At 60.5% G+C, this 22,733-nt stretch overlaps 1 protein-coding gene across 4 annotated transcripts in view; it reads right to left on the reverse strand.

Annotated features, from left to right (window-relative positions):
* Positions 1 to 22,733, reverse strand: part of ARID3A (AT-rich interaction domain 3A) — a 35,363-nt gene that overhangs the window by 11,567 nt on the left and 1,063 nt on the right. For all 4 annotated transcript variants that reach the window (XM_027546664.1, XM_027546667.1, XM_027546665.1 and 1 more), the window contains exons 2-3: positions 19,460 to 20,101; positions 18,159 to 18,489 (exon numbers count right to left, since the gene is read on the reverse strand). In XM_027546664.1, the coding sequence (XP_027402465.1) occupies positions 18,159 to 18,489; positions 19,460 to 19,836 (708 nt within the window). In that variant the 5' untranslated portion in view covers positions 19,837 to 20,101. The remainder of the gene's footprint in view (positions 1 to 18,158; positions 18,490 to 19,459; positions 20,102 to 22,733) is intronic.

The following is a 22,733-nucleotide window of genomic DNA, read 5'->3' on the forward strand; positions in this document are numbered from 1 at the left end:
GGTGGCGTAGCAGCTGACCACACGCTCAGCTTAAACCACAGAGATTGATTTATTCCTGTCTGGTTCTGAGACCAGCCATCTGGAGTCCAGGTATGGCTCTAAGGGGGATTCTTCCCATCTCTCCCAGCTTGCAGGGGCCCAAGTGCCCCAGGCCTATAGCTGCACCACCCTGGTCTCTGCCTCTGTCTTGCCGTGGCTTCTCCCTGGGGATTTGTCCAAAGTCCCCTCTTCCCATGGGGCACCCACTCACTGGCCAAGGGCCACCACATCTCCATCCTTAACTGCTCACACCTGCAGATACCTGACTCCCACGTCATGTTCTGATCACAGGTATGTGCTCAAGCTGAGTCTTGAACATACAATTTTGGGGGACACAATTTGTCTCACCCAGACCATCGCTACCATGAGGGCGGTGGATGTCTGGCACTGTCCACCAAGCCATGTGTGTATGCTCCTGCAGGGCAGAGAGGCAGGCCTGGGACAGAGTCAGGACTCTCAGGAGCTCTGTCTTACATATCCCTTGCCTGGGTCCACCAGTTATGGAGGTCTGCAGTATTTGCAGAGCAGGGTGTCCTAGCCTCAACTGTCAGCTCCCAGGTGCTGGTGGGCAGGGGAAGCCAGTAGAGGTAATTAGAGAGCAAAGCTTGGAGGGGGGATGGGGGGTTGCCCAGGAGGGCCAGTGCAAATAGCAGGCTTCAAATTAAGCTCCAGGGAATGTGCCCCCATGTCTTCCAGGACACAGGGCCAGCAGGACTGTGGCGGGGGGCCTTGAAACCACCAATTAGCTCCAGCTGGGATAATCTGTCATCAAGGCCTAAGAACAGGCTAAGGCCCAGCTCCTGTGGGAGGAGACATCCCTGGGCCTGGGAAGGCAGGGTCCTCGGGGAGGCTACCCTTAGCCATCTGACCCTTCTCTGGGCCTCAGTTTCCCGGTCTGTGCAGTGGAGACAATGTGGGGACTGCAGGGAACAGGCTGGGAGAGCTAGGAGTCCAGCCCTGGGTGGTCGAGGCCCGGCCTTTGTCTCCACCCTGCCCGGCCAGGCCAGCCAGCTGCATTCCTGCACTGATTTATGGTGGCCAGAGGCGTGCACCCATCCGGGCCCCTCCGCTGTCCCCGCCCCACCCCTGACTCCAGCCCACACAGCCCCCAGCACTGTGTGGGCCCCTCACCCCTTCCTCAGAGCCCATGATTCACACCCTGGTCTGTCTGCCCAGGGAGTTTGTCTGTTTTGTTTCTAGTGTCTAAAATGGGGCCTAGCACATAGCAGTTGCTTGACAGATGCTCGTTAAGTAAACCGATTGCTCAGCCGCAACATGGGCCAGGCTGGGCAGAGAAGACCAAAGAGACTTGTGGGGGTTCATCTTCAAATTTCCATCCACCCAGAACCTCAGGACTGGACCTTGTGCAGAAACGGGGTCTCTGCCGATGTCATTAATCATGATAGGTTTTCACAGTAGGACGACTGGGGTCCTCATGAGAGGAAGACAGGCAGATACATGGGGAGATGAGGCAGAGACTGGGCTGATGCAAACACAGGCCAAGGGACGCCCAGAGACCCAGGAGCTGGAAGAGGTGGGAGGACTCGCCTCTGGAGCCTCTGGAGGGAGCAGGGCCCTGCCATGGCCTGACCCTGTCCACTAGTCCTCCAGAACCGAGAAGATCTCTGTAGATTTAAGCCATCCGGTGTGTGGTCAGTTGTCCCGTCCAGTCAGTTGTCATACCTGCTCCAGGAAGCTCACGTGGGGTTCACCCAACCTCAAGCCCGTATTGACAAGGGGCAACACTTCCTCCTGTAAGATCCCAACCCCAGTGGAGGGGGACCCACCCTGCATGAACCCCTTCCTTTCCGGGCCTAGCCCCCACAAGAGATCAGAGCACCCCTCCTGCCTCAGTTTCCCCATCTTTCAGGGACAGTGGTTGATAAGTACAACAGCTTCACCCAGCGCTCCCGGCACCATCAGGATGCCCGTATTCCAAGTGGGCAAACAGAGTTTCAGGGCAGAGACCAGCTGCCTGCACAGGCGGCCCAGCTTAGAGGGGGTCCACTCACTAACCCCCAGGCCAGACAGTGAGCAGAGGTGGTGGCATGGCCAGACCCCCACGGGCTGGGGCATTATGTGAGGTCATAAAGGGGGTGGACACGTCCCCAGGCAGCAGGCAGAGGAGGCAGCTTTAATGGCCGTTGCTGTGGGCAGCCGACAACGAAGACGGACAGTAAAGGCCTCCCAGCTTTATGGGGCTCTTGCCCCAAGTTCCACACCCCTGTGGGGTGTGTCCTGCCCTGGTCAGCTGGCCAGGGCAGCCCACCAAACCCCAGCCAAGGGGGAGCTGTGGACGGTGTCCGCCCCCTCCCCCGCTACCATGAGCTGCTGGGCCCAGCTACCTGGTCTCACAAGGCTTTCAAGCCATATAGCTAGGCCAGGACACCTCCCTGGCCACGCCCAGGCCTCCGGCCCACCTGGGTCCTCTGGCTGAAACCCTGCTCCTTTCCGGCCCAGGAGGTGCTGTCATGCCTAGAGCTGCAAACCCAGGCTGGAGGTTGGGCAGAATCTCAGGAAACCCCCCTGGGGCTGAGGTGGAAGATAAACTGCCTGGCTCTTCCCTCCCCAAAGCTGAGCGCTGGGGCCACAGGTGCTGTGATCACGGGGCCTCCTCCGGCTGAGGGCACCCCACCTCCCTGCGGCCACGTGGTCCTGGAGGACCTGCCAGGGCCCTCCCCACTGACCTCTCACCGGCCTTCCTGCAGCTTCTCAAGCCCGCCAGAGGCTGTGGTCCCACCTCCGGCCTTTGACCTGGCAGCTCCTCTGGCCTGGAATGTTGGCCTGGCCCTGGCTGAGCTCTCTGCCCCCCAGGCTTCCCTGTCACCCAGGTCTCTGTGCTGAGGTCACCCCTCAGCTGCGCTCTCACTGGGACCAGGTCCGCCAACTGTGGGCAACTCTCTTGTGTACCCCACCCCACCCCGCCCTGTCCCCTGCACAACTGAGCCACATGGACTCACACTGTCCTCCCTGGGAGAGTGTCGGGGGTTTTCCCAGTGTCTAGAATTGGGCACACAGCAGCTGCTTCAAAAGTGCTCATTAAAGTGGACTTTGATTTCTCACCACAACCTGGGGACAGGATCCCCCCATTCTTTCCCAAATCCCAGACACGTCTGGACACGACCCATGTTCTGGGGCACCTGCGGCCCAGGATTGGGCAGACAAGCATCTTGGGGGTTCCTAGGGTCTGCCCCGCTGGATTCAGATTCTGCCCTCCCCAAGCCCCACCTGTGAAGGGGGCACAGGAGCCTGAGGATGTGGGTGTGGATGTGTGGGCCTGGGCTGGGGGTCCCCAAAAATGCTCCCAAGTGCACACCTCCCTTCCCATTTTCTACCTGCCAGGCGGGGTCACTGGGACATGGCCAGGTGGTCCCTCCACCTGTCTGGGCTGTGGCGGGGCCCCCACCCATTGGTGGAACTTGTCTGTCATCTAGTTACCAAGGCTTGGCTGCCCGTGGTCCATCTTCCTCCTACCCAGCACCACCCACTTCACAGAAGGGAAACTGAGGCACAGACCAGAAAGAGCCCAGTCCCCACCTCCCCTGCCCTGCAGTCTCCCATCTCCCCATCACCCCAGTGAGAACTATACTTCCCCTGTGGTCACTGCTGACCCTTACCTCCCTCTGCTTAGCCCCTTTAGACCACATCATGGTTTCGGAGCAAAAGGCATAGAGCCCACCTCAGGGCCTTTCCACCTGTGCTCCCTCCCCTGGAGAGCAGTTTCCTGGCCCCTCCTCATCCTCTGACCCCAGCCTCAGCCTCAGTTTCCTTTCAGGCAAAGACACAAGCCAGCCTGGTGCCTCATATGGCTTTCTCAGTGGACACCTGACCACCCTGGGGAGGTGGGATGGATGAGCATGAGGGCCTGACACCTGCCTTGCTCGGGGTCCAGCACAGGTGTGGGAGAAGGGTGGAGGGGGTACGGAGCAGGATCTTTGGAGGGATCCCTCCCATCCCACTCCACCCCCCCACCCCATCCCCCACCCCCGCCCCATGGAGGGTGGAGGGGCCAGTGTCCAGGAGGAAGCAGATAAAGCCAGGCAGGCTCGGGGCTCCAGGCTCAGGTAGTGGGTGGGGGAGGGGCTGCGGAGGAAAAAGTGAGATAACCTCCCCCTCCCCCAACTGCTCAAGGGGCAAACAGGAAATTCTTGTTTGTGGCGAATGGTGAGCATTTCCACCACCACCACCCGGCTGCTGACCAGGCCTCCAGAAGCCCTGGCTGCAGCTGGGGGTGGGAGTGGGGATTGGGGTGGGAGTGGGGGTTGGGGTGAGAGGGTCCCTCACTGGAAGCTGCCCTGTGGGGATAGCAGACACCTCAGGAGCCAGGGCACCACGCACACTGAGACACCACCTGCCAGCCTGGAAAAGGAGGACAGGCCTCTATCAATCCACAGGGGGGCCCGATGCAGGGGGGAGGGGCCCCCAGGACCGCCCACACTCGGGAGACCCCTCCCAGACATCACGTCCCCAGTCCCCACGGGGCTGAGGGAGAGGACTGCGTCAGGCCCAAGGCTGAGGGGGCCCTAGCTATAAAGAGACCGCCCGCCTGGGGCCCCTGAGAGGACCTTTGCCCCCTCAACAGTGTCTGCTCGGCCCCCTCCTGCCACCCAGGCGGCTCCAAAGTCCGAGGGGCCCTGTCTTGGATGGAAGAGGCCACTGGGCGGCAGGGGGACTCTGGGAGTGAGGCTGTGTCCTTGGACAGCAGACACAGGGACTCAAATCAGGAGAAACTGGAAGGATTCGGGATCGCGGAGACTCCCCCAGGCCCTGAGCAGGACAACCCTGTCCCCAGCAGACACTGATGCAGCTCGGAGAGCCCACAGCTGGGGGCAGGTGTAAAAAGGCCTGTTTTCACACTTGTGTCCAACCACAGCTCCTGGGAACCAGAGAAGGATGCTTCCTCCAGGCTGCAATGGGGTGGGGGTGGGGGGAGGAACAGAACCCCCACCCCACCCCCCTGACCCCCCCACCCCCATGGGGAGCACAGGACTCGGGAGAGGGTTAGGGAAGGGATGAGGGATGGAGGAGGAGCCAGGCAACAGGCAGGGCTGGGCGCCACCTTAATCTCGCCTACTTTATCCTGGATTGTTAAAGAAAATATTTATGGAGGTGAAAGTCACGTACCATAGAATTAGCTGTTTTACAGTGAATGATTCAAGGGCCTTCTGCGCACAGTGTTTGACAACCACCACCTCTGTTCGTTCCAGAACCTTCCATTCCCCCCAAACATACCCTGTCCTCCCAGAGCCCCTCCCCCCCATCCCCTGACAACCAGGAGCCCACTCCTTGTGTCTGTGGATCTGCCAGTTCCGGATGTTTCTCATCAGCGGAATCATACCCTGTGTGTCCTTCTGTGTCTGCTTCTCACTGAGTATTGTGTTCTCAGGATCTGTCCATGTGATAGTGAGTGTCAGGGCTTCTCTCCTTTTCGTGGCTGAGTAATATTCCAGGTGTGTGGAGGGACACATGCGTCCATCCATTCACCACTGATGGACATTTGACTCTTCCCTTTTTTGGCTATTATTACAAATCTCACCTATTTCTATATCCTTTGGGTTTTGGACAAAAACAGATTCATCATACCACCAGTAAACAAAGTGAAACTGCAGTGAAAGAGCAGAGAAGGCCCCAGAGCTGGCTTTTAATCCTTCAACGTCCCCCCTCAGAGCAACCAAGATGACACTTCCCTGCAGCTTCTCAGAGTGGAGGGTCCAGGGAGCTTTCAATCTCTACACCAAGATCAGGCTGTGTCTGCCCTGCTCCAAGGCTGCCCTTGGCTCCCTGCCTCTGTCAGGAGAAGCCAGATCTCCTACCTGCCAGGCGGGGTGGGTGGGGCTGACCCCCTGGATGCCGGCACCTGGCGCCTCCCCAGTACTGGCCCCTCACTGTCCCCATCCTGGTCCTGTCTGGGGCCTCTGCATTGCTGGTGCCCCCACCTGGGTCCCCCTCCTCCACCCTTAAAACCCTCTTTGGCTCCTGCTCTGACTCCCAAGCCAGGGCAACACCCTGAGTAAGACTCCCTGCCCCTCCACCCCCAGCATCTGTCACGGGTCACGTGACTCTGCACTTATTTGGGGGATGGTTTCTTTCCCTTCTTCATTCCCACCCAGACGACAGCCCCCAGGGCATAACAGGTAACAGGGGGTGGGCTTGGTATACAGCAGGTGCTAAAGAAGAACTTACATTCCTACCCACCTAGGTGTCCTCCATCACAGCTCAACCCTTTGTCCCCCGGGGGACCCCGCCCCGGGCAGATAAAGCCCCTCCTCACATTATCTATCCGGCTGGGAGGCCTGGGCCGGGGTTGACTCAGCACGGGCAGCCGTTGCCAGGTGGGCCCAGGCCTGGGCCGGGTCCCTGGGGACCACTCAACCGCGGACCCATTCATAGAACCGCCCACACACAGGCTGGGCGCAGGGCTGGGGGCGGGGCCGCATCGCATCCCCACAGCCCCGCCCTTCACGTCCACTCTGCACCCGTGAAAGTAAGGCGGGGGGGCGGGGCTCCATGCGCACTGGTGACCAGTATCGGTCTGGCTATGGTGCTGCCCCCACCAGTTGCTGAGCCACTGGGCCCTATAACCGTCCGTAGCATCTGCCCAGGGGGTGCGCTTCTGCCCCTTCTCCCCAGAGACTCCGAGGGGCAGGGTCAGATGGATGAAGCCAGGACCATGGCCGAGCTGTGGGAGGAGGTGGGGTGGGGTGGAAGGACCTGGAGTCTGGAACCCTCCCTGTCTGCCTCAGTTTACCCATCGTGGCAGGTGGCGGTACCTGGCCGGGTGGGCAGTAAGCAGAAGTTGGTGTGGTGCCCACAGCCCTTCTGGGGGTGGCAGGGGCTCAGGAGGAGGAGGGCAGAGGAGGAGGAAGCCAGGGAGAGCAGTATCAGCCCTCCAGGTTAGGGCCAGGTCAGGCCATTTTACAGCCATAACTGAGCACCTTCTTTGTTGGTTTTCTTGTGGGGGGGCCCACACTGCACATTTGGGGTGCAGGGTCCATAGGATCTTAGTTCCCCCACCAGGGACTGAACCTGGGCCCAATGCAGTGAAGTGCTGAGTCCTAACCACTGGACTGCCAGGCAAGTGCCATCCTTCTCTGTGTGAAGGCCCATACTGGATGCTGGGGACACAGTGCACCCAAGAGAGACCTGGCCTGAAAGGGCAGCAGAATCCCACCCAAGGGTGGCCAGGGCCCCTGGCTCCAGGGTCCCTGGAGGGTTGGGAAGGGCAGTCTGGCTTGTTGCTGTATACAGCAGGGGCTTAATAGTGTCCACAAGGTGACAGGCCCTTCCCACAAGTTGGCCTCCCCATGCACCTGACCCCTGGGGCCAGCCCCGCCCCAACCCAGGCACAGGGCCACACGGCCCTTTCATTTCCCGTCAGCACTCCAGGGCTGCAGGGGCCCCACTCGGCCGGCAGGAAATTGGGGAAGTGATTCTGGGCAGGGCAGAAACATCTGCCTGCTTGGCCACCGCCCCCCCCAACTGGTGTGTGTCCCCTCTCAGCAGAGACGCAGCACCCCCACCCACGACACAGATATTAATAAAAGTTCCAGAAACAAGTCACAGAGCCTGACCGCAAAGTCAGCGATGAAAGGCACTTCTTTCTGGATTTCCGGATTGCGAGGTTCTGGGGACGTGCCCTGGTCTCCAGTCAGCCTTTCATGTGAGTGGGGGCCCCCGGAGCCTCAATCTTCCCACCTGGGAAGTGGGCAGGGGTGCACCTGGGGCATCCAGGTGGGGGAGGACAAGGGGATTGTGGGAACAGGCTGTGCAGAGAGAACAGTCAGGCCCCGTGTAACAGCTGGGGATGCCAGCCAGGCCTGGCATCGAGGACGCGCCCAGAACAGGGAGCAGAGGCGAGAAACTTCTAGGAAGGTAGCAGCCCCAACATGCAAATCCGGGCGGTGGCCTCCATCCACCTGGGAGCCCCCCGCCCACGGGCTTGGCTTGAGTAGACCACTGTCCATGTGGCAGCCCGTTTCTCAGATAGGGAGACTGCGGTGCTGAGAGAAGGCACAGAGTGGGACTGGGACCCGGGACAGAGCCCCTTGACGCCTCTGGCCACGTCAAGAATCTGGTGGGACTGGGGGTTGGGGTGGGAGTCCCTGCCCAAGAACACCTGGCATGCACGGGGCACCAGGCAAAGGCTTTGGGGTCATAAAGTGAAAAATCCAGCATCTCCTTCTCCACCCCCTCCACCTGCAGTTATGAGCCTGATGGTCCTTGTGTTCTGGGGTCCTGGGACCCCCACAACCCGAGGACAACAGTGTTGTTACCGCTTAGCTGCTGGCTCAGGGCAGCTGAGGAGTCTGAGCCCTGCAGCCAGAGCCTGGCACCCAGGAATTAAAACTTCCACCCTGGGGGACACTTCCCTGTGCTCCCAAAGCTTCGATCCCTGGTCAAGGAACTAGATTCCACATGCCACAATTAAGACTCGGGCAAGCCAGATAAAAAAACAACAAACAAAAAACCCACATTGTGCAGGAGTAACTTCTGAAAGAAAGTAGCCCCGTCCGTGTACCTGCAGAAGAGCTGTGGGCAGCCCCCAATAGGCGGAGAGGGACCCTCCTAGTGGTCCAGTGGCCTGTAGAGCTCCACCTGCTCAGGGAGTGATGTTGCCCATTGCCCCCCACCCAGGTTCACTCAACGGAAGCACAGCAGAGTTGTGGGGGCAGGTCCCACCCCTCCCTGGCCCTGCTGACCGGGTCCCCACCGTCCGGGGCGCCCACAGATGGGGCCGGAAGGAAGGGGGCTGCTTCCTGCCTCCTGCTCAGGAGTCAAGAGGAAGGGGCCCCGGGGGGGCTCAGGTTCTGGGGTTCCCGCCAAACACACCTGCAGGAGCTCCCATCAGACCTGAGCCCAGGGTGGAACACAATCTGCCTCACAATGGCCAGCGGACTCAGGGTGCCACCAAAACCTGCCCCCTGATGGCAGGGGAGGACCACTCTCCTGGAACCTCCCACCTCCCCAGCTGCCACCTACATCAGCTGGGCTGGGCTCCCCCAGATAGCCATGGCATGGAATAAAGGAATAACCCCCAGGACTTCAGTGGTTAGGACTCAGCACTACCACTGCCAAGGGTGCCGGTTCAATCCCTGGTTGGGGAAGTAAGATCCTGGAAAGCATACTAAGTGGCCAAAAAAAAAAAAAAAAAAACCCACCCACAATAACCCCAGAAGTGCCCTAGGGCCCCACTTCCAGTCTAAGAATCCAGCACCCTGTCAGCGGGCACATGGACCTGCCAGAGGGCACAGGGAGGGGCTGGGCGGGCTGCTGGCTGGGCAGAGTGCCAGGTGGGGCAGCAGCCACCAGGCCGGGAGAGGTGGCAGCTGGGGCCACGCACACTGTCCCCAGGTGCTCCCAGGAAAAGGGCAGATGAGTAATTACATGGTGATGGGGTCAGGATGGGCAGAGGGGCATTGGGGTTGGAGATCAGAGACAAGAAAGGAAAGAGAGAGAGCCATGAGGGGGAGACAGAAACTAGAGACGTGGAGACTGACGGACGCAGTCGGTTTCCAGGCCAAGGCCCGGCTCCCCCAGTGCCAGGCATGGTGGCCTAGCAGGAGGGGGACAGTTCACATTGGTTCCAGGCTTCAGTGAGGACCCAGGGCCGGCTGGAGTCCTGGGGAAGAACTTATGGGGCTCATCCTAAATGAGGGGGGATAAAGAACAAGAGGCTTTCCCGGTGTGGTCCAATGGTTAAGAATCTGCCTTGCAATGCAAAGGACACTGGTTCAATCCATAGTTGGGGAAGATCCCATATGCTGGTGGGGCAACTAAGCCCGTACTCCACTACTACTGAAGCCCGTGCGCCCAGAGCCTATGCTCTGCAGCAAGAGAAGCTGCTACAATGCGGAGCCCGCACGCAACAACAAAGACCCAGCACAGCTAAAATAAATAAAAATTAAACAACAATAACAGAAGGAGGACGTGGTCCACCCCATCCAGAGTTGGCAGCCCTGGGGCTGGGGGAGCCCCTCCCTGGGTGGGGACCTCACAAGTCCAGAAGATCCACATTGGAAGCAAGGGGGTGAGGTTGGGGGCATGGCCTAACAGGGCAAAGGCTATAGTGGCCACGGGGATCCTCAGAGGCCCCTCCTGGGGGAGAAAGAGAAAGTGGCACAGCACCAGGGCCATGGCAACTGCAGCCTGGATAGAGATGCCAGACACCCCCTCTGGAGGAGGCTCCATGGCAGACACTAGCAGGATTCACCCCACCCCAAGAGACACAGACACACCACACAGCCCCCCACCTGGACCTGCGTGACTGTGGACACCCGTGTCTGCCCCACGGCTGCACATGGACCTTTCCACCCCCGTTTGGACGTGTGCTGTCACCCCCACATGTGGGCCCTCCCAATGGACACCCCCCGCAGGACAGGTCCCGCCACCCCACTGTGGTTCCCAGGCACACATGGACACACCCGTCCAGCCAGACACAGACACACACAGACACACCCTTGCCCGGCGGCGGGCTCGCAGATACTGGGCCCAGACGCCCCGCCCTCGGCTGCCACACCCACCAGGCCCACTGGGCCCGGAGCCCCCACTGCCACGCAGCCACGTGGGCGGCACTTCTGTACGCTTTGTTCTCAGGCACACCCCCAGTGCCACACACACACACACACACACACGTGCACATACGCACGTGGGTGTGCGGCCTGGCCTTTCTGCCCACAGCAATCCACGATGCCATGGACCACTCAGTCAGGGTCTGGAGGAGGCTCCATGGCAGACCGGCCCCCTGTGCATCTGCCTGGCACTGCTGAGCCCCAAGAGTCAGGGACCCAAACCCCTCACTGGACTTTGTGTTCATTTCCTGCAGTGGCAACAGGCCGGGGGGCTTGGAACAGGGGTTTGTTTTTCCACGATTCTGGAGCCCAGATGTTGGGAATCAAGGTGTGGACAGGGCCATGCTCCCAGAGGCTCCAGGGGAGGGTCCTCCCTGTCTCTTCCAGTTTCTGGGGGCCCTGGCCTTGTGGCCACATCACTCATCTCCCCCTCCACCCTGACATGGCTATTCTCTGCCTCTGTGTGTCCCTTGCCTTTCTATAAGGACCCCGGCTGCCCTCCTCCACTGTGGCCTCATCTTAACTGCATCTACAGAGACTGGATTTCCAAACAAGGTCCCGTCACTCTGGGGACACCATTCAGCCCCCAATAGATTTCTCTCTGGAACATGGGGTTTTATCTGTCCCTGGTTTGTCGTCTGGAAGGCAGGTGTCCCCAAGGGCCACAAGCCTGCTGGGGGCAGGCGGTGCTGACTCTATGCCCTCCCTGCCCCTGCCCCTACCCCTTGGCCCCGTGAGACACCCGCCAGCCCTGACCGAGGGGCAAGGCTGAGTCCCGCGCTGGGGCCTCCACAGGCAGATTGGCTAGTGTTTAACCCCATGACCCCCAATTGTCCTCTGGCCGAGCGCAGCCGGGCGAGTAGAGGAGGGCGGTCCGGCCCCGCCCCAACGCGTGCCCACCCATGGCCTGCACCCCCAGCTGCCCCAGACCCTGCCTGGAGCAGGACCCAGCAGTGGGCAGCCATCAGTAGACGGGGTCTTCCACAGGGCCTGAGACGCCCCTAAGTCACGGTGGAGGGTGAAGGCTCAGAGTCAGAAGGATGGGGGGGCTGAAAAGGCTCTGTCAGATGGGGAAACCAAGGCACAGAGCAGGGGAGCCATGCCTGGCATCCCCCGACTGCACCTCTGCATCAGAGAGGGTGTACCCCAACCCACAATCACACAGCATGTGAGGGGAGGAGGATGGGACACACGATGAGAGCCCCTGCAGCCCAGAGGCCCTCGTCACACCTCGCAGCTCCTGGGGCTGCGTCAGCAAGGCAGCACGGGACGCTGACCTGTGTCCAGGCCACTGATCCGAGCCAGTGACTGGGGCAGCTTGACTTTCTGGCTAACGGTTAATGGGCCCCACTACACCCTTAAGATTGCTGAGACAAGGGGCTGGGGGGGCGGTAGGGGGCATGAACGTGTGTTCTTGCAGACCCCCAGGTACACAGCCACGTGCAGAGGAGAGGGTCACCATGGGAGAGGGTCACCCCAACATGCACGGCACTAGGGTTGATGACTCGGATACACAAGCTTGGCCACCCTCAAGTGTGTCCAGACCCCAAGACACACTGGCAGGACATCCACATGGCTTGGGTCCATGTCACGTCCGGGCACATGGAGATGTACACAAACACTCCAGGTGCAGAGACCCACCAGTAGGCATCTAAGATGACAGATACACATAAAAGATGCCGTAGGTGGGTCCATATGGCCCCAGATCATTCAAATGAACACATGGGAGAGCCACACTGGCACACGCATGGTCACAGACACCACGGGGTCTCACAAGGCCCCCAGAGACCCAGCTCCACAAACAGACTCTGACGCACATGGGGCCCCTTGAGCAGGGACTCCACGTAGCCAGCCCTTCCTCACGTGCACACACGTGCCCACGTCAGCGGCTGGACTCCACGTGCTCCCCATGCCCGCTGGCCACCACGCCCTCCACAGCCGCGTGTGTTATTAGAAAGCGTGGGGAGGGGCCAGGCACTTGGCAGCGGTGACCAGGGTGGGGAGCAGTGGTGGGCGTGGGGCCAGGCCACAGTGGCGGTGACCCCACAGCGGTGACCGGGCAGCCAGGCGGCGGCGCCGGGGCCAGATAAGGCTCTTCCGGCTGAGTCAGTGTGGTTCCCAAGGCTGGCACGGGCGGGGGCACGGTGCCAGGACTGTCAGGCGGGCACCCTCCCTGCATCCGCCATGGCCCAGCTGGCTCTGTGCCAGCAGCCACAGTGGCTTTGATGAGGCAGGTGCTGCTCCAGGACGGCAAGGCTGGGCTCCTGGGGGGCTTCACAGCACTGGTCCCACCCCCAGTAGAGGGCCCAGGGCCCTGGCTCCCCAGGAAGATGCCTGGCGCCGAAGCTGGCCCACAGGACCCACGGGCCTGGCCCCTGGCCTGTTCCACCCCCGGCATGCTGGCCAAACGTCACTGGGCCCAGAAACCAGTGCCTGACCTCCAGCCTGTGCCCAGAATACACTTCTCCACCCAGAACTTCTCACCCTCTTCCCTGGCCCCACAGGCCTAGCTGTGGTGCCCGGCCATGGATCCCAGCAGGGTTCTCCCAGTGTCTCTCTCCCTCCCCTAGCACTGCTAAATCCTGCAAAGGCCCCCTCTGAGCCCACCTTGGCTTGCCCTATTGTTCTGCCCACCTCTACCCCTCCCACTTCATGGTCCAGCCACATGGTTCCAAGATACAGACCCTAACCATTCTCTGGCCATCTGGCTGACTCTTACACATCCTACAAAACCCCAGTTCCAAAGCCCATTCCTCTGGGCAGCCTTCCCTCTAGCCCAGCCCGGACTGCACAGCTGGAGTCCCTGTGTCCATCTCTGGCCTTCCAGGTGAAGAAAGTATCTGCCATATCCTCCTGCAGCCCCAGCAATTTCAGCTCCCCACCCCCACCCTACAAAACCCCAAGAGATGTTTACTGCAGTGTTGTTTACAACTGGGAAATAGGAAAAAAGACCAATGTGTTGGTATCGGCCCCACAAGGGAAACTGAAGCAGCTAAAAGAACCAGGCTACTCAAAACACTGATAAAATAAAGAGTGAAAATGATGCGAAAAAACGAGAAAAGCAGTATGTCCAGCTCAGTGAATGGCAGACCCCAGCAACCCCCAAAAGACCACACATCAATATTCTGCCCATCACACTTTAATACCCTGCCCGTCCCACTTCTGTGTAAGTGGACAGAGAAAGGCCTGGAAAGACGGTGTGGCTGACACCAGGAAGGTTGGGGAGGAGGCTGGCAGGCTCAGACCTCACTGGAATCCTTCCTTTTTTTCCTACAAGAATGGTATCAAGTGTCACTTCTGAAATCAAAAAAAGGACTTTAAAAATATATGTGTGTATATTTTCTATAATTAAAAAAAAAAAAAGTGAACTGTAAAACCCAGAAAAAAAAAATGTGACCACAGCCCCTTGCTGCAGGAGCATCTGGGGCCCATGGCTGCACCCTAAGTTGTCTGAACCCATTTCCGGGGCCACAGAAGCTTGTGTGGAGAAGGACACCCATGGGAATTCAAGGGGCCCCAGGAGGCCCGGGGCAGGGAGGGGAAGGAGGGACAGGCAGGGTCCACAGCAAGGACGCGGCAGCCTCTCAGGGTCGGGGACCTGAGGCTGATGGTGGCTTTCCTGTCTGGGGGCCTTTGTGTCCAGACCCTGGGTTCTGACACCCTGCTGGGGGGCCCTGACTGACCACCTTCGTTTCAGACGAGGAGACGGAGGCTCAGAGCCACCCAGGTTCCCTCCAAACCCTTACCAGTGGGGCTCGCCCCCTGCCCCTTCCCATCCGTCCACTCCTCTGGTACACCCTGTGGTCAAGTCCCAGTCTGACACATCCCCCGTGTGACCGTGGGCAAATGGCTTCATTGGTCTATGCCTCAGTTTCCCTACCTGCACAATGGTGCAAACGCAGCGCCCCCCACCAGCACCAAGTGAGTATACACAAGACACTCGCAAGACGCTCAGCCTGCCGCCTGTGCATAGTTAGGTGACAAACACCGCCTGGAACCATCATTTCTACACCTCTGAGCTTATTTACTAGTGATGGTGAGCAGGCATGACCTTGGGAAGCAGGGGGGAAAAGATCCCAACATTTAATGCAAACTGAAACCACAGGGAGATAGCACACCACCCCTGGAGGGACAGCTGGAATCAGAGTCATAACCACAAGTGTCGGCGAGGACGTGGAGAAACTGGAACCCTTGGCTTGGATGCAAAATGGAGCAGCCACCGTGAACAAGAGCAGCTCCTCAGAAGACTAAACACAGAGTTATCATATGACGCGGCACCTCCTCTCCCAGGTACATGCCCGTGAGAACCGAAAGCACACATTCACACACAAACTCGTGCACACACATTCACAGCAGCCAAAGGGAGAGACAACCCCAGTGTCCATCAGGGGATGACTGGGTAAGTAAAATGCAGTGTGTGTGTGTGTGTGTGTGTGTGTGTGTGTACAGACACACGCACAAAAGCATGGCATGTGCATAATGGAGCATTACTCAGCCAAGAAAAGGAGAGAAGCACCGACACACACTGAGAACAGGATGCTCAGTGAATGAAGCAAACACAGAAGGACCCACAGGGCATGATTCCACTGATGGCAAACGTCCAGAAAAGGCCGATCTAGAGACTGGCTGTCAGGAGCTAGGGGAAGGAGTGGGCTAATAGTGAAAGGGCACATGTTAAAAGCTTTATTTTTGAAGTGACAAAGTGTTCTAAAATTGAAGGTGGTGATGGCTGCACACCCCGTGAATGCATGAAAAGCCACTGAATTGCACTTTCCATGGCTGAATCACATGCTACATAAATTTCATATCAATAAAACCATGAGCAAAAATCCCAGCATTTATCTACAGAGTCACTGAAACTAATGATTCAAGTCCTTAAGTGGCTGAAGACCCGCGATTGAGTCTGTTTGCTTGACAACCCCACGATAGCACTTTCTTGAGAGCCCTGCACAGCCCTGCTGGTGACAGGAAGCCACTGGGATGTCGCTAGGATGCGATATCTGATGGCAGGAGGCAAGCTGCTGATTGCGCCCTGTGACACACTGCAATCCTGGCCAACCCTGGCCTCCATCAGCGTGTGTCCCTGGGGCCGCCCAGTAGCGAGGCTCTCGGCTTCCAAGGAAAGATTCCGTGGCCGTGAGCCTGCTGCTCCCGGCCCCTCCCCAGCCTGGCTGCCCCCCAAACCCTGCGGCTGACAGCGGGATTTCACGGCTGTCGAGGGTTTTCGGGCGGAAGTCAGGCCTGGGCCCTGCCAAGACCGGGGAGGAAGAGGCAGAGATGGTGCCAAGCAGGCGGCCGGCCGGCCCGGCTGCCACGTGCCAGGAAGGGGGTGGGGCAGGCGCCAGAGTCAACACAGCCCCAACATCTGTCGGGCTGGCTAGGCCCGGGCCACTGTTGACACTGGCCGCACAGGTGCCTGGCCAGCTGGGCAGGAGGGCAGTGCAGGCGGCTGCAACTGCCACAGCTAGGCAGGAATAAGACCCTGCCATATCCCCACCACCCCCAGCCCCCTCCATCTGGGAATTCAATCCCAGGCCCTTCAGGGCCAAGCACAGTGGCAGCATCTGGCCTCCACACACAAGCCATGCTACATCCTACCCCAGGGCCTTTGCACAGGTGCCCCACGGTACAAGTGCCCAGCTCCTCTGCCAACCAGGCTTGGCCCATGAGCTACATCCCCCAGTGGCTGCCAGGCTGGGTCTTATCTTCCCACCCATCTGTTTACAGACCTTTTTTGCCCCTGGCAGGGGAGCTGGGCATCCCATAGACACTCCACAAGCATGAGGCTGACTTATGACCTGCGTTCCCTGTGCTTCTTGGGCCTCAGTTTCCCCATCTGTGCCCTGACCCTGGGGGTCCTCAAGACATCACCCATTTCCCAGACCAGCAGGACAACAGCCCCTTGAGTTACTTTGCTCCTGATGGGCCGAAAGGGCTTTGCAGTCAGAACACCTGACCCCTGGCCTCTGCCGGGCCTACCCAGTCAAAACCAGGTTGGGCGGGGCTGTCCCTTCCTCCTGCTCAGCAGTGACCCTGTGAGATGCGGGGTGTCTGTCTGGCTCTACCTCCGGCCTGGGGCTCCCTGAGGGCTGAACTCAGATGGCAAACATTGATGTAAATCACACATGAGACTCCTGTTTCGTTACTCTCACCCCAACAGACGTCAGGAGCTCAGTTCTGAGAAACCCACCACTCCCTCTGTCCCCCTCATGCCTTGCCTGTTTTCTCATCTGCACAGGTAGACGGACAGCAGCCCAGACATAAGTGGGGCCCCTAGAAGGGGAGGCAGACTGAGGCAGGTTGCAGGTTGGGGTCTACACACCAGGATGGGGACTTCAGGCCGAAGGGGGCAACCAGGGTCATGCGTGAGGAGTGGCCAGCCACACCCTGGGAAGGTGACGTCTGCTGGGTGTCATTCCACCCCCCGCACTGCGTGCCAGGACCTAGCCGGAAGCCAGGGCAGCCCCACCCAGCCCAAGATGCCCAGGCAGGGGATTAACCCTCCTGCCTTCCTCAGTCTGGCCTCCTCCCTCAGGCCACTGCCCTGGCCACGCCCACTCCAGGGGCATCTTCCCCTCCTGCCTTTACACCTGCCCCTGCATCATCCACCACCGCCTTGGCTCATCCCCCTCATGCTGCATGTCCGCTTCTATACTTTGTCTGAGTTTTCTGAGGGTTACCAGGGTCCCAGCACCCTTTCCCCACATGGCAGCGGCGGGGCCTCCTGCTCCCTCGAGGAGGGTCCCACTGCCCAGCCCGGAAGCCAGCATGGGTTGGGGGGTGCCCCAAGGCCACACACAGCCACCTCCCAGCTCCCATGTGCCTGGCGCATCCCCAGCCCCGTGGAGCCCAGATGAGGGCTGGGCACTGGGCCTGGGAGGCCAAGTCCCCATGTCCACTCTCGGAGGTCAGGGCAGGGCCCAGCTGGCCTCAGGCTGGAATGCAAGCCCAGCCGGCTACCCCAGCCGCCATCTGGTTTCCATCTGCCCGGCCTGGCGAGGCCTGACTTCAAAGGCTCCCCCGCCTGGCCACTTCCTCTGCCCTGGCCGCCCGCGGGGACGGCACCAGGACGCCTGCTTCCTCCCCGCCCCTCCTGAGCCCAGTGAGCTGCTTGACTGGCCGTCCACACCAACGTGGCCAACCCTGCTCAGCCCCTTCCACGGCCACAGCCTCAACAGATCAGACACGATGCCACTGACAATGCCTCTGGCCGCGCCTGCTGGCTGTACCCGTGACCCCCCGAACCCAATATAGGACGGTGGCCTTTCCCCAAGCCAGGGCCTCCACTCAGAACCCACTTTGCTTAGGTCTCTCTGCTCGGTCTTCTGGTACAGACAGAGTCTGCCAAACTTCCCTTCCTGACTCCTGTCCCCATGTGTCCCCACGTCCTTGCATTTACCGGCCGGCCCATCCCATCCACGGGCCACAATCCCACACTGGGGCTTCCATGGGATGCCCCAGGCCCAACAGGCGAGCTCGTGGCCCTTGAGGGCAGGTCAGAAAGACTCTGACAGCAACCACCCACAGCCCCAATTACGACGCAAGGCCCACCTGCTTGAACTGCTCCTCATATGTCCAGTCCCCGTGGTCTGGTGGCTGCAGCTGAGGTGCAGCATGGGCAGCCCCTCCAGGGACAGCCGGGCCAGTCCCCGGGCGCTCCTGGCCACCCAGCGCCCGGGATCCACTGTCGCCACGGAAGGCCTGGAGCGGCTGAGCCTTGCGGGGGAACAGCGCTGCGGGGCCCAGGCTGGCGGCGCCTGGGGGCCCAAGCCCCTCCTCGTCCTCGTAGTCCTCATCCTCCTCGTCCTCTTCATCGTCTCCCAGGTCTTCCTCAAGCTCCTCCTCCTCCTCCTCCTCCTCCTCCTCCTCCCATTTTGGCTTCCTGGGGCGGACAAGGGGCACAGGTCAGGGGAGAAGGCACCAGCTCAACTCAAGCCCTGGGGCAAGGGTCCCACTGTATCCAGCCTTGGTTTCCCTGTCTGGACGTGGGTGAGCTGTCAAGAGCACCCATGAGCAGAACTGCTCAGGGTGTGGCCCTTACTGCCCTGTTCCCAGTTAGCCCAGAGCAACTAGAGGTGTCCCTGTGGCAATGAACCCCCCCTACCTACCTGCTAATCCCACCTCTCCCGTCCTCGGCACAGGTTTCTTTACTAGGCCCTGAATACATGGACCCTGTTTCTGCCTTGGGGCCTTCGCTGAGGCTGTTCCCTCTGCCAGGCATGCTGTTCTCTGCTCCCCTCACCAGCTCCTAAGGGCTGTCACCTACACAGGTAGACCTTCACTCACAATGCCCCAAAAGTTGATTCCAGCCCCAGCCACCCCTCGCCTCAACATCCCTGCTTTATTTTCTTGGCATGATCACAGCCAATAATCATACTCATGTGAGACTTGTCAAACTTCTTCCCAGGAGGATCCTACCAGTGCCCAGCTTGGGACCCGCATCAGACGCTGGTGAGACACACACAAGGGCCAATGGATGCCTGCTCTGTGCAGGCTTCTCCTGGGCCGTGGACTCTAAGTCTGCCCCCATCACTAAACCTCCTACAGCCTCGCTAGGTGATGGGGGCCACCGATCTCATGTGAGTAGCTCCATTTTAATTAAGGTGAAATAAAGCTACAGATGCAGAGTGTGGCTGTACTGGCCACGTGTGTGTTAGCCCTCTGGGACAGGAGGCCCCCATCTTGGGCGGTATAGATGGAGAACTGTCCACCAGTGAATTCTAAAGGATGGTACGCCCCGGGAGGTCAGCAGGACAGGAGTTTTGCCCTTCCTCTATGGCAGTGCCCCAGGGCTGAGAGTGGCCGGTGCAGGGCATGTGGTTGGCACAAGGAGCCCACAGACCCCGACTCACAGGTCATCGTCGGAGCCTGCATCCTCAAAGCGGCCATCGCCCATGGGGAGGCTGGCTGCCTCCCTGCCTCGGCTGGGTGGGGTGGGCGAGCCCGGTGCCCCCTCCAGGGCCACATCCTCAACCTCCGAGCCGGGGGGCCCATCCTCTGAGCTGGGACTGGGTGCATGGCCAAGGCCGGCGGCAGCGGCCCGCATGGCAGCCAGGGCAGCCATCTGCGCCCGCTGCATCCGGGCGCTCTCAGGCTCCCTGTCCTCCTCCAGAGTGGCCCTGGTACGGGCTGGGGGTTCAGAGGGCGGCGGTGGCTGCCGGGCCTCCAGTTCTTGGCGTGCCCGCTGCTGCCGCTGCAGGAGCGTCTCCATCACAGCCTGCAGCTTCATGGCCCTGCGGGCCGGGCCGCCCCGGGCACCAGGAGGGGGCGGTGGGGGCGGCCCCTGTGGGGAGGGGGCCCGGCCGCACTGCAGTGTGGGGGCTGCAGGGGAGCCGGGGCAGTGCAGGGTGGCAAGGGGCAGGGGCAGGCGCTGCTGGGCTCAGGCTGAGGGCTGGCGGGGCATGCCAGTGGCAGGCGGGCAACACCTCCTTTCTCACACTGGGCACCAGGGGGTGGCGGCGGCTGGCGGGTGGCTCATTCACGTGTACAGAAACCTGGGGGTGACAAGAGACCGTCAGATCGCACCTGGGCTCCTCCCCACTGAGGTCAGACCTCAAAGGCCTCTGGGAAAATCCCTTCCATCCACGATCATCAGGGTGCAAACCTGGGGGCCTCCCTGGAGGTGGAGGAGCATGCTCGCCCCATCTTCCCCCCTCCATCCACCCTCCAGCAGGCTGAGAAGCTGGGTCACTCTGTACTGGACTCCTGAAGGCCTTGAGGCGGCCCCCACCCGTCTGGGCCACAGAGAAACAACACCCCCCAGAAAGAGCTGGATTATGGCTTCATAAACAGAGCAAGGGGACCAAGTATTCCCGGTCTCTGATTGGTCAAAGCCAGCTACTAGGTGCCAGAGTCCAGGGGGCTCCGGGTTCCAGTTCTGAGTTCTAGGCACTGCTCACAGACATGCTGGTGCAGCCTGACCCAGGGGGTTCCAGGCACCCTCCTTTCTCATAGAAACCATGGCTGACCCAGATTGAGCACCTGCTGTATACAGGCTCAGGGTTCCCTACTCAAGCTCCCACCTCATCTCTAAACCTCAGTTACTCCAGGCCTCAGTCTCCCCATCTGCAAAACAGGGCCCATACAGTACCCATCTCCCTATGCCAAAGCAGGAATGATGCAAGTTTGTGATGATGCAGGCACAACCCCAGAAGGCACTCGCTAGACTTATGGAAGGAGGCTGGATGGGCCACGTTTCACAAATGGAGAAAATAGGCTTGAGTTGTCCTGCTGGAGGGCACACAGCAGGTTCCAGGCAAGACTGGGGGTCGAATCCAGAACTCAGGTCTAGGGGAACGCTGGGCCTCCTAGCAGCCCCCACATGCTCTCTGGCGGTTTCCCTGCCCTTTGGGTCCCCAAGTGGGGCCCAGGACCCAGAACGCAGCCCACTCTGCCCCCTGTCCCCCTCCCCAAGCCTGGGGTCCCTTTGGATCACTGCCAACCTGCTCTGCCAGGGCCTTGGGCGGGCTCCAGGCATAGATGTCCCAGAGCCACCACCAAAGATAGGAGGATGTAGCCCCCTATCTGCATCCCAGCCCCCACCCCAGCCCAGGCCACACCCCCACCCGCCCAGGCCTCCAATAAAATAGACCAGGCAGAACTCAACAGGCCTGGCAGAGATACCCAAGATGGTACATCACTGAGACGCTGTGGGGGGGCGGACAGGAGGGTCCAGAAGCCACTCCAGCCGGCCAGTGACCCCCACAGGCTTCTGAGCATCTCTTCAGGCAGAAGGGGCCAGTGGGCAGGGGCTCCTGGTTGACAGCAGACACAGGCCACCAGGCTGGCTGGTCTCCCAGCCCCTCCTGTGACCTGCTAAGAGAAGCCTGACCCCTCCCCCAGGGGAGTCTTATAGTAGAGACCCTCCCAACCTCCCCAGTCATGGGAGGGGGCCCCTCCCCAGTGATAGGGTTCCCAGCAGGACGGGTGAAAGGGCAGTGGGGGTGCAAGTGGGGGCCCCTGCAGTAAAGTGGGGAGGGACCCATCCCCAAAGGGCCTCAGTACTCAGCAGGGGCAGGGGTCCCAGGGCACAAAGACCCTCTCAGAGGCCATACTGCTAGAGAGTGACCAGCGCAGCCTGCCCTTAGAGGCAGCAGAAGAGCACCCAGCCCCCACCCCCGGGGATGGGCAGTCACCCGTCCCCCCACAGCCCCAAGAAGTGCTGAAGGGACATTTCTCACCCAGTGTCTAGTCTGGTCTGCTGCCCCTCCCCCACCATTGACAACTTCAAGATGAGCCCCCCTTCCCCACGGAAATGCTCTGGGCATCGCTCCCTCCCTTTGGGGGGAGCAGAAGGAAGAGGCCAAAGGAAGCCACTCCCCCCCAAGCCACCACCCCCAGGCCTACTGGGTTTAATGACCCTTCCGGGTCCACGGGTGGGGGAGGGGAGCAGAGCAGGACTCCACGTAGGGGCTGGTGGAGGGGGCAGGTGGGAACCCCAAAGTCCCCTGGGCCTGGCCACCCCTCCCCCCCACCGTGGCTGCCATTAACCCTAGGCTGAGGACGCCCACCCCTCCAGACCCCTCCCCCCAAGAGCCCTTTGTCCTTGGCCCTACCCCCACTTTATGACAACCCCAGGGGAAAGGCAGTCCCAGGCAGGGACCGGGCTGGGATGGGAGGGGGCTGCTGGGGGTTCGCTGGGACCTGGCTGGAGGGGGCGGCAAGGAGGGATCTGAGGCCACACCCTCTCCCCCCTCCCAGGCCTCCCGGAGAGAGGTCACCAGCTCGGCCCAGGGCTTGCAAAACACGGTTATTTAAAGAGTTGTGCAAGGCTGGGCCCCGCGGGTGGCGAAAGGGGGCCCTCACTTCACGAGGGGAAGAGGAGGGGGAGGGCGGGGCAGAAAGGTGGGGAGGGGGCTAGGAGAGTCCGGAGGGGGTGGGCCGGAGGAAGTGAGAAAAGAAACACTGAAGAGGGAGAAGAAATTAGACGACAGAAACCCAAGTCCGATTTCAAAGGCTTCTTGGAAAGCGACCGATTTGCATGGTGGTGGTGGTGGTGGGGGCAAACCCTCTGGGCCGGGCGACTGAAAACGGAAGATTATTGACAAACCGGCCACCCCGGGTCCGCGGAACGTTGGAATTGACCAACGCGCTCTCCCCGCGCTTCCTGCGCCCGCTTTTGTATGT

The sequence above is a fragment of the Bos indicus x Bos taurus genome, chromosome 7 (genome assembly GCF_003369695.1).
Source record: "Bos indicus x Bos taurus breed Angus x Brahman F1 hybrid chromosome 7, Bos_hybrid_MaternalHap_v2.0, whole genome shotgun sequence".
Lineage (NCBI taxonomy): Eukaryota > Metazoa > Chordata > Mammalia > Artiodactyla > Bovidae > Bos > Bos indicus x Bos taurus.